The sequence below is a fragment of the Sorex fumeus genome, unplaced genomic scaffold (genome assembly GCF_029834395.1).
Source record: "Sorex fumeus unplaced genomic scaffold, SorFum_2.1 ptg000063l, whole genome shotgun sequence".
NCBI lineage: Eukaryota > Metazoa > Chordata > Mammalia > Eulipotyphla > Soricidae > Sorex > Sorex fumeus.
In genome coordinates, this window is record NW_026606120.1 from 81,284,945 (window position 1) to 81,297,215 (window position 12,271).

At 36.5% G+C, this 12,271-nt stretch overlaps 1 protein-coding gene and 1 non-coding gene across 2 annotated transcripts in view; both read right to left on the bottom strand.

Annotated features, from left to right (window-relative positions):
* SMURF2 (SMAD specific E3 ubiquitin protein ligase 2) overlaps nucleotides 1-12,271 on the bottom strand; it is a 115,678-nt gene that overhangs the window by 53,632 nt on the left and 49,775 nt on the right. The window contains exons 4-8 of the mRNA XM_056127083.1: nucleotides 11,219-11,352; nucleotides 9,432-9,497; nucleotides 5,253-5,337; nucleotides 3,964-4,047; nucleotides 775-977 (exon numbers count right to left, since the gene is read on the bottom strand). Coding sequence (XP_055983058.1) covers nucleotides 775-977; nucleotides 3,964-4,047; nucleotides 5,253-5,337; nucleotides 9,432-9,497; nucleotides 11,219-11,352 — 572 coding nt within the window. The remainder of the gene's footprint in view (nucleotides 1-774; nucleotides 978-3,963; nucleotides 4,048-5,252; nucleotides 5,338-9,431; nucleotides 9,498-11,218; nucleotides 11,353-12,271) is intronic.
* Nucleotides 6,056-6,162, bottom strand: LOC130036226 (U6 spliceosomal RNA). The gene has a single exon (XR_008794279.1). It is a non-coding gene; the product is annotated as a U6 spliceosomal RNA (small nuclear RNA).

The following is a 12,271-nucleotide window of genomic DNA, read 5'->3' on the forward strand; positions in this document are numbered from 1 at the left end:
CCATCGAGTGTGGGACCCCAAAAATAAGAATTAAAAATAAATTTAGAATCACATTTACATAAGTTTTTGAAGAAAAATAAAACACAAATGACACCAGGCAATTCCCCATGTTGGTCATTAGGTGTCACTATTAGCTCAAAATAATTATAAATTCAGATGCGGAGGATGAAACTTTGATTAGTGTTAAGCAAGAAGCACCAAGTTTGTAATACCAAAGAATATTCACAACTTTTGATTAATTTAAAAGAGTCAACCTGAAGATTTATGTCATCTTCCAGGTGAAATTCTATTAAATCTAATAAATTATAAAACAGTATTATAACAAGAGAATAAATTTACAATAAACCAATAATAACAATTAAAGAAATTCAGAAATACGCCCCAGAAATTATTTCTACATATGTTATGTCTAGAAAATTATATTTGAGATCTGATTTCAGAGTTCATAATAATAATACCACTTTATTCAGTGCCAATTTACAATGTTGTTTCCAAATGTTTCATATTAAAATACCTTTGTGATAAAGTATCAGAAAGTTGAAGTATCATCTCATTGTATTATGAAAAAGCAATAAAGCTAAGTTAAATAACAAACCCAAGAATAAGTTATTATTAGTCTTCAAAGATACTTTTTTAACTACAAGGTTTTAAATTTACTTTTACTTTCATGCAGAATCCATTAGCCCAGATTAACAACTTCTTTGAGAGTTGATTTTCTTAATTTCCTTAGCATATGAAATAAATCACTTTATCTGCCTCTGCTGGTTGTCATACCATAGCCTTCTGGTAGGTCTGGAGGAGTATGTAAATGTGTCCTGCTCATATAATTTCTATGGCGCTGTGACCTGACTCTCCTCTCTGCCAGTCTGGGATCTGAAGACTGTCCACATGTTGCACCATTTGTTCCACTAATTGGAGTGTTCTCATCAACAAAGCAGCTGAGAGGTCTGCCAGGACTAGAATATTCAGAAGCTGGTCTATTGAAAAATAACAGGAAAAAAGATTATAATCAATTCAGATATCAAAAGTAGTTTTCTAAACTACTACGTGTATGTATGTATCTATCACTTATAAAGAAATACACAAGTATAATGTGTATTACGAAACAATGGATGAAATTTCTAAGCATCAAGAAACTCAAAAATATAGATTATCAATTATGCATTGAAATTCTGCTTAATTTAAATTTTATATGAAATTCCTAAGTATTTACTAGCTAACAAAGCTACTTAGGCAAGCTACAGCCTACCTCTAAGACCTTATTTCCCACCATCTTCTCACTTTGCTTTCTATACAATGACACTCTCCTTGAACTTGCTGTCATTCTACTTTTGGTCCTAGACCAAAACTTTATTCTACCTCAAGCTAGGCTATTTGTTGTCATTCAAATCACTAGCTTAAGCTTAAATGTTGCCTCTATGAGGTCCTTTCTAACCTCTGAAATATAAAAGTAGCCATTCTTTTTGTCATGGTTTGGGGGCAATACCTGGTAGGGTTGTATTTCTGGCCCCTGCATTTTTATTTTAGTATGTCAGCTGCTACTAGAATATCTGAGAGAACAGATACTTTGAATAAAGGAAACAGTGTTCCTTCAATAGTTTCCAATCTATTGAAGTCATGAGACAGTATAGGGGTTATTAAGATGTTTGCTTTGCATGTGACCAACTCCAGTTCAATCTCTGGCATCACATACAGTTCCCCAATTAGGAGTGACCCGAGTATTGCCAAATATGGTTCAAAAGCCTACAACCCCCCCCCCAAAGAGGCAATTACGAGATAATTTTTAAATATTTTACAACACTTACAACATTAACTTTATACATGTTGACATTAAAGTCAATTGCTCAGTTAAATGAATTAGAAGGAAACAGAATTAAGATCGACACAAGATCATATTCATAAATGCAATAAAAATTGGCTTTTGGCTTCAATGAAATCCTTGGCAGTTTTTTTTCTTATTTTTTTTAATAAATTTTTCTTATCTCCCTCCCCCCCCGGCAGTTTAATACAGAAGTAAAACTCTCAAAGAAAATAAATTTAATGACATTATGATATAAGCTTTAACCTGAGAATGGTAGTAAGAGAAACCTCTGTGATTCAATGAGTTAAGCAAATAACTCAATTAAAAAGGGGCTGGAGCTATAGCACAGCAGGTAGGGCCTTGTACACTGCCAACCCGGGTTCAATTCCCAGTATCCCATATCTCCTCCGAGCACTGCCAGGAGTAATTCCTGAGTGCAGAGCCAGGAGTAACCCCTGTGGATCACCAGGTGTGACCCTAAAAAAGCAAAAAAAAAAAAAAGATTAAGCAGATAATAAAATAAGTAGAGCTAATCAGAGTCACTGACGGTTCAGATCTTATACCTGCCCTACTTAGAAAGAGTAAGGCAGGTGTAAAGCAAGACAAAATACACTGGATAGAGGTGGCAAATTTTGTTCTTATATTTTTATTTTGGGGTGATTTGAGGCCACACTTTGCAATGCTCAGAGGCTGTTCAAGGGACATGCAGTACCAAGGATCAAACCTGGACCTCTCACATGTAAAGCAAGGATTCCAGCCAGTTGAGCTGTTCCTCGATATCTTGCTCTATTTTTCTAAATTAAAAAGAGGAACTAGATAGTAGAGTGGGTGGAATGCTTGCCTTACATGTGGACAAATCAGACTCAATCCTCGACATCCCATGTGGTCCTTGAGCCCCTCCAGAAGTGACTTCTGAGCCAGAGCCAGGAACAAGTCCTGAACACCACTAAGTGTGGCCCATTAAAAAAAAAAATTAAGGTGGGAGTGGATTGGAGTACGGAGAAAATTAATCTACTTATCCTACTCATTTCCCATTACTTAAAAAAAGTAATTCCTTGTATTTTCTAAAGATTATCTTGTCGTTTCTAAAGATCATCTCATTTCCATTTTTTTTTTGTTTTATGAAGACATGCCTTTCTCCCTTGTTCATTATTATTGTCCAAATGCTGACCACAGCACATGGCATGTAACCACTTAGTGAATAAAATGATGGCTGTTACCACTGCCCTGAACACTTCACTTATCTTCCTTCCAAATCCTCACTTATCTTCCTTCCAAATCCTCACGTTCTTCAGGATTATTTAGTTCAGAAGTTCCCCTACTTTAGTTTTTCTTTTTAAGTTCCAATATCCCCTATACCTCACTCTAAGTCAGGTGCCTTTCCATTTAGTCACAGAGCATCTGATTTTTATCTTGGTCAGACTTGACTGGACACAATCCAGTATAACTACAATTACCCTCTAACATAATTGAACAAATGAGGATCCTGTATACATGTAATTATAGTCATCTAATAATTCAATTTGAATTAAAAAACAATTCAAGGTGGGAGAGTGATAGTACAGTGGGTAGAGCATTTGCCTTGCACACAGCCAACCCAGGTTCAATCCCCAGCATCCCATATGGTCCAATGAGCACAGCCAGGAGTAACTCCTGGGCATCGCTGACTCAAAAGTAAAACAAAATTCAAGAATCTCAGAAATAAGATGACATTTCAATTTATTCACTTAACTCATCTGATAAATTTTGTTGGATATTAATGGAAGTACAGGAACTATAGCACTGTAGCAGTCCCCACTGTTGTTCATCAATTTGCTCGAGACCAGTAATGTCTCCATTGTGACTTGTTACTGTTTTTGGCATATCAAATACGCCACATAAAGCTTGCCATGCTCTGCCAGGCAGGAGGGATATTATCGGTAGCTTGCCAGGCTCTCCGAGAGGGACAGAGTAATCGAAGCCGGCCGCGTACAAGAAAAACACCCTACCCGCTGTGCGATAATCTGCTAAATAATCCTTATTGAAAATTACTTTTTAAAAATAATATTGGCACTTGTAAGATTTACTGATGTATAGTATATAAATAAAGGGGGGAAATCTGGGAAAGCTTGATAAAGCAGGCTAATGAGTATATATCACAGGAGGATATTTATATTTTTTACCGTGTTGGGCGTTCCCATTGGGTAGTTCTTGTTATGTGGTTTAGATACTGGATTCTTCCAGAGGCAGTTCGTCTTTCTTCCCAGCTTAGGTAAAAATTTTGAGAGATAAAGCATTAATACAAAGCTGAAAACTGAATGTTTTTACTGCAAAAACCAAGGAAAAAGATATCTGCTGCTATAAATCAAGAATAAAGACTGAAGAATCAATATACAAAAGAGAATCGATAATAATGATTATTAAAAAAAATGGACTCTTGAATCAAAACTTTGTGTTCCAGTTCTGCCATTCACTACTTTCGGAAAAAGTACTTAACTTCTGAAACTAAGGTCATTTAATTTGTTAAATCACTGTCACTGTCCTCCCGTTGTTCATCGATTTGCTTGAGCTGGCCCAGTAACATCTTCACTGTGACACTTGTTACTGTGTTTGGCGTATCGAATACATCATGGCTAGCTTGCCAGGCTTTTCTGGGCAAGCGAGATACTCTCGGTAACTTGACAGGCTCTCCAAGAGGGGCAGAGGAATCAAACTCGGGTCAGCCACGTTGGCTGCGTGCAAGGCAAATGCCCTACCCACTGTGATATCACTCCAGGCCATTTGTTAAATGAATAAGGATAACAATAACAAGAGTAATAGCAACAGTGAGCTAATTATTAAGCACTAGGTATATGTTTACATTATATTAAGGAGTCTACAAATGATTTCATTCAATCCTTTTAATTTACACTATACTATTTATCAACACACTTTTGTAAATAAATATAAACCAAAAATTCAGTTAAATACACTTAATAAATATGCAAAGATAGTAAGAAAAGGTGATCTAATTTCATAATCCCATGCTATGAAAACTAAATGACATATTGCATATAAAGTGCTTACAGCATTATCCAACATATGCATACACAATATTCATCATTCTAATTACCATTGCCAAAATTCTCTATCCCATACCTCTAAACAGCAGTTTTTCAGATATTCATTCATATGCCCTATTTCAAATAATCTAATCAAGCTTTTCTTCTTCATTTAATAACATTTACAGAATACATTTGTCAAATTTCATTTGCTTCCTAATGAAAACTGTTTAAAAACAAATTTAATATAACTGAATCATGGGCTATTTATACATTTATTGTAATAAGACCTCTCATAAATGTTCTTTAGTATAAGGAAAAACTAAACTCTAAAACCAATAGGCAAATTTCATAAATATGAAACAACATCAACTTATCTCTCAATATTTTAAGGATATGATGTACATAATTCTCTAATAATCTTTACTTACCCATCCGGTAAGTCATTATCAAACAAACGACTGCAGTCCACAACTTGTCCTCCTGTGCCTATTCGGTCTCTGGACTGAAGACTTACTATTAAACAAGACACTGTTAAGAGTCACAGAACTAAAAAAAAATATTTTAATTAAAAAAAAGACATGTATTTAATGATCTGACTTAGCTTATCTTTAAATTTAAAATAAACTCTTTGTTTCCGAGTAATTCTGTGCAGCTCTTTCTTTCCCTGCCCATCCCTTTACAGGCAAGCACACAAACATAATGCATCTATACATTCTGGAGAATAAAGAGGTTGCTGTGGTACTCCTGTGCACATCTGTGAGTACCACGGCAACTAAACTTGTGTCCTCACATTTGCAAGGTAGGTGATTTTGCCACAGAGTCCCTGTAAACAGTGATTTTTCCAAAGAGATTTCTCCTTTTCAGTGATACTAAAATTGTTAGGTTTTCTAAGCTTTAGCATGCTCATGGAGAGGAGAAGAGTTAATTCCCTTTCCCCCATTTTAATAGTGTAATACAAGGATACCAATATGCTTCAGAAGAAGCCTAACATGAAAGCCACATTAATGAAGAACCCTAACATGAAAGCCACATTCATTGAGAAGTTCACATTTATTTTGAGTTCTTTTGTTCATTTGTTCTGGGGCCACACCTGGTAGTGCTAAGCAATCACTCCTGAAGGAGGTCACAGGACCTCATAGGATGCTGAGAAATCAAACCCAAATTATCTGTGTGGAAGGCAAGCACCCTACCCACTGAACCCAGCTTTAATTCTTGATTCTTTTTTTTTCAAAAAAATATGAAATGCTTCACAAATTTACGTGTCATCCTTGCGCAGGGGCCATGCTAATCTTCTCTGTATCATTCCAATTTTAGTATATGTGCTGCTGAAGCGAGCACTTGATCCATCTTTGAAGAAGGAACTGTTCTCAATCCTTGGATTCCATGAGTTAGAACAGGACACAATCATCCAATATAGTATAAAGCTACCCTTTGTGTGTTTTCACACAAGAGGTGTGAGCTCTAGAACAAGCTCTACTAAAGAGTGCTGTGACCTTCAACAAAACTGAGGGGCTAGAGCAATAGTACAGCGAGTATGGTGTTTGCCTTGCATTCGACCGACCCAGGTTCAATCTCCAGCAATCCCATATGGTCCCCCGAGCACCAGCAGGAGTAATTCCTGAATGCAGAACCTGAGCATCGCCGGGTGTGATTAAAAAAATGAAACTAAAAAAAAAAACAAAAAACCCTGAACATTCTTCAGGCTAAGATCATTTCTTTTTTTTTTCCTTTTTAGGTCACACCTGGCGATGCTCAGGGGTTACTCCTGGCTCATGCACTCAGGAATTACTCCTGGCAGTGCTCGGGGGACCATATGGGATGCTGGGAATCGAACCTGGGTCGGCCATGTTGGCTGCATACAAGGCAAACACCCTACCCGCTGTGCTATCGCTCCAGCCCCCTGGCTTAGATCATTTCAAACTAAATAATATGAAAGTTGGTTTTGGTAAATCCTTCTTTGCTGCCCTGGTAGTCTTTAATTCTTTTCAAAATTTTGACAAAAAGGCAAACTTGACCCTACACAATTTAAAGGATTAGTAAATTACATGAGGAAGTATGGTATCTTAAAACCATTTATTCTATGAACTTTCATTCAACATTCTAAAATATTCAGAACTGAGAAACTGTGGGGAAAAAACTGGGTATTTCAATATACTGTTTTTATATAAGCTCCACTTTCTCTTGTTTGTTTTGTTTTAAGGGCTTACTCTTGGCTCTGAACTTAGGAATCATTCTAGGGGAGGGCAGGCTGGGTCTTGGAGGCTGATATGAGGTGCAGGGGATTGAACCCAAGTGAACTACATGCACGGCAAGCATCCTTATTATCGTATCTTACAATACTATCCCTCTTGTCTCTATAAGCTCCATTTTTAAAGATTACACTAACAAAGTCCTCAGAAAATAAAATATGATAAATATTTATTTAATAAATATAAATCAGAAATATGATTTATGAAAGCTGTTGAAAATTGATCCATTTTTATAAAGAAAACTATTGAGAGGCCAGAGAAATGGTATAGCAGATAAGGTGCTTGCCTTGCATGCCGTTGACAGGGTTTAATTCCTAGAATCCAATACCGGTGCCTGAGTCTCACCAGAAGTTAACCCCGAGTACAGAACCAGGAGTAAGCCCTGATCACTACCAGGAGTAGCCCAAAAACCAAAAAGGAAGAAAAACCACTGAAATGCTTACTAATATATATAAACTAAAAATACGTAAATGTTAAATAAAACTTTTTTAATGTAGCACATTCAAGTTTATCTCTGATAACTAAGTTCACTACTTTTATAAATGTAAATTTACACTTAGTAAAGCTACTTCATTAGTACTAGTATTAACTGTCAAACAACATGTAGCATACTAAATATCATTACATTGCAAAGTCTTGCAATGCCAGGAGTAATTCTGAGACTTTTTTTCTCAGTAACTGAAGAATGACAGGAATTATCAATAATGCTGTGGTGTAGAAATGTCCCTATGATAATTACAACAGGACTTTGTTACATTGCTAACTGGCAATTCCCTAACCATAAACCTAAAACTAGTCTGTAAAACGGTATCATCTCTGACAGGCTCATAATGAGATTATCTTATTTTAAATTCTGTTGGTAAGATTCCAGTGACATTTTCTGTTTTCCTGTTTGTGGGGGAGAGAAAAGTGGTGCAACCTCCTAGTGATTCTCAGGCACCCAGGAGCATGCAATACTGCTCAGGCCCTGCAGTGTTGGGGACTATTACCTGGGGCCCCTGGGCAGTGTTTTTGGGAATCCAGGGCTGCTCCTGGCAATGCCTGGGGTAACATGTTGTTTTAGGGACTAAATCTGGACAGGCCAGAGAGATAGTACAGCGGGTAGGGCATTTGCCTTTTACATGGCAGACCCAGGTTCAATCCTTGGCATCTCATATGGCCACCTGAGCACTGCCAGGAGTAATTCCTGAACGCAGAGCCAAAAAACCCCTGAGTATTGCTGGATGTGATCCACAAACAAACAAATAATAAACAAATTAAGGTTGGAAACATGGCAAGGCATGCACCTTAACAGCTATACCATCTCTCTGGTCCCTCCGATGACTTATCATCTTTAAGAAGCCTCAAAGAAATATACACTAGCATCCTATCTATTAACTTGATTAAATCTCAGTGATCAACTGAATACACAACTTATTTTGGGGGGGTCCATGCTCTTTGGGGAGCCCACAACACTGGGGACGATGCTTGGGATCTAATGCAAGAGTACAAAGTGTTAAGAAGATATTCAACACTGGGAGAGTGATTTCAGGAATCTGTCTCAGGCTTCCTGCATGTAAAGCGTTCACTCCAGCCCACTGGGCTATCACTCTGGTCCAACTCATTCATTCTTAAGTCTCAGGAAATTTCATATAAAGTCCTACTCTTAGTCAATGCAGCCATGAGTCTAGTAAATGCCTCATCAGTTAACGTAACAATTTCTCCCCCTTTTGCAGTCAATGCTGTCCTGTGATTCCTAATTCTATTTCTTTTCAGTCAGTGGAAATATTTTTAACAAAAACATAACTAAAAAATTCAACAGAATTATTTTCCTCTTACTCAAAATCCAATTGGAGAATTTTTTCAGAAAACAATTTTGGGTATACAGTGAATACCCAATACAGTGAATACGCAATACAGTGAATACCCAGGACCTTCCACATGTGAACTCTACTATAACTACATCTCTGACCTATTTTCAAAAAACTTTCAATACTATTTATAAACTCTGTATTAGTGCTCTATTAAATGTATAATTTAAAATAATTCCTTTATAAAGAGATTAACACTGCAGTTCCTTTTTTTTTTCATTATTCAAAACTTTGCTTTCTTTTCAGTTGCAGTACTGAGGGGAGCAAATGCAGGATCTCACACATACAAGGCATGTGTAGCTCTATTACTGAATAACATCCCTGGCCCCTCGTAATTTTGTTGTTGCTAAAGTTAGCCTAGATCCTGGATCCACTACTCAAAATATTTCATAATATTCACATTTAATTCATGCTAATACAATGAAGCAAGTTACTATACTTTGATTTAAAAGAATTTGGTCAATCTGAATAAAGCAGTAATTCACATCACTTTAAATTTCACACTTACCTACTATCTGTCCTCTAACTGTATCGTTGTCATTTGGCCCAAGTTTGCACAGATCCAACCTCTGATCTATTTCAAATCAACAACAAAATAGCAATTAAAAAGAAAGCTTATTAATACATTAAAATTAAAAATCTAATAATAAAAAAAAGAAAGCTGATTGCAGAGATACTAATATCAACATATACTAAACTTCTATTTACTAGATAGTGGAATTCAGGCCTACCACTTAAATAGCATTGTTTCAATAGTGAAACTGTTTAAAACTGTTTAAATGTTTAAAAATGTTTAAAACTGTCTGTTAATATTAATTAGTGTCAAGAGAAATTTTGAAGCAGAAGGAGTTGAAAAACTGTAAGACATTGCTATAAATATTGTCTTCATCCAGAGACCACTGTACAAAAAAAAGAAATCTGTCAAGAAAAGGTAATTCATCTCATGCTAATGAAAATACTCCAAATAAAAAGGTTAGTAGTTGCACTAATTATACATATACAAAGCCAATCTGTCAATCCACTATGGAAATAACTTTAATGTCTTGACCTTGTTCTAATCTTTCCAAATCAGATCTATAGTTAAGCAGTTAAACAGATGTCTAACACTGTTTATTTTCTTTTTGGGGGGAAGGGGGCTCATTCATTCCAACAGTGCTCAGGGCTTATTCCTGGTTCTATGCTCAAAGATCACTCCTGGTGGGGTTCAGGGGAGTATATATAGCATGCTAGAGACAGAATCTGGATCAGACATATGCAAGGCAAGCACCTATCCACTATCTCTCCAGGCCTCTACAATTTGTAATATATTGCTTTTTTGTTTGACTTAGGTATATAACTGGCACTGCTCATTGGCTACTTCTAGAGTGTTGTGAGGGTTGGGTGGGTGCCACTCTTGGTAGTGCTCAGGGGACCATGCGGTGCTGGGACTCAAACCCGGACCAGTCCATCAAGCTCTCACTCCAGTACATGGAACTTCTATTATTTTGACTGAAGTCTTTTGTATCATTCTTACTCATTAATAAAACCCCATTTGCTGATACCTTCAACACTAATTACAAAAGTAAAATCCACTTTACTTCAGATATCACCTTTAAAAAAGGTGTTAAGAAATAAGAATAGGTATATATACTCTGACACCTTTCTTTTCACTTTTCAGAGTATTTTTATTAAATCTTTTTGGGGAGGATAGGGTGTTTTGGTTATGGTTTTAAGCACCACTTAAAACAAGCCGTGGTGCTCATGGTTTACTCCTAGTTGTGCTCAGAGGACTGTATGTAGTGCCAAGGGAAGAAACCCAGTTTGGGCAGCATGTACGGCATGCACCTTACCCACTGTACTGTCTCCAGCCCCAATATCAATAATTGTTTAAAATTTATAAATTCACGGAATGCTAAATGTTTCAGATTTCACATATTTAAAGTGTTTCATTCATTTTTTCAGTCCACAAAAGAAATTTGAACCAAAAACTTTTAGCAATACTGCAAACACAGGAAGTCTTTGTTTCTCTGCCTCTCCTATAAAGCACATACATGTATAGTATATATATATTTTTTTTGTTGTTTTTTTTTTCTTTTTGGGTCACACCCAGCGATGCACAGGAGTTACTCCTGGCTCTGCACTCAGGAGTTACTCCTGGCAGTGCTCAGGGGACCATATGGGATGCTGGGAATTGAACCTGGGTCAGTCGTGTGCAAGGCAAACGCCCTACCCGCTGTGCTATCTCTCCAGCCCCAGTGTGTATATATATATATATATATATATATATATATCTTTAAAGTATTTTTATCTACTCACAACCAGTATCCTTGAGGCGATTGATGGCATTGGAAAGAAGACGAACACAACCAAGAAATCCAGCACCTTGTTTTTTATGAATCTTCTTGTGATTCCATATACTGATCGTAACTGAATCAGACTTTCCAATATACCTAAAATATAAAATTACTGCATGAGTAAGTAGCTTGGCAATCACAAGTAGTCAGAATAAATTTTTTTTTGTCTTTTGTTTCAGTGTTTTGAGAATGTGGCTACGTAACACAAAATATGTTTTGAGTTCAATCAATAATCAGAGGAATGAATTTAAATTCTGTCTTAAAAGTAAAATCTAAAAAATTTTAAATAGCCTTTATCTGCCACTGAAGCTGAGTAACAATTCTTACTAGTTTTTTTTTTAAAAAAAAAAACTTTCAGTAATTGTTTATTAACACTGGGAATTTATGATTTCTTTCTGAGAACAAAACCTTTCAAGAACTTTGATCACAATCATATTTAAATGACATGACCTATTACCTCAGAATACTCAGCTTATTTTCAAGGGGCACTGCCAAGGCTGACAGACCAAAAATCTGACATACCTGTTATGTTTTATAATGCTGTAGAACAAAAGGTGTAACGCTTTTCCCCTGCTTCTTTCCTGTATGCAGGCCTTGAGCGAGCAGGACTCTTGCAGATTTCACTTCACTGCCTGCAGACAAGCAGAGCAGGGGAAAGCGTTACTATACTTGTCTGTACATATATACCTGCAAGTATGTAAAGGCTCTACCACGGCCAATTGTTAACATGGTGTCAATCCATGCAAAAATATAGTAAAATAATTATATCAGAAGAACCCTAATTGTATTTTAATGATTCTAAGAGATCAAATTTTTGGTCCAACAACCTTGACCTTACAGTGTCCTTTAGAAAGCAATTAATATCAGAAAAATTCACCTAGTGTATAGTCAGAACTCAAACTTTGTTTCTGTTTTGGAGCCACACTCTGCAGTGCTCAAGGATTATTCCTGGCTCTGTGACCCCTGGTGGTGCTCAGGAGACCGTATGTGGCACTAGGGATTTGAAGTGAATTCT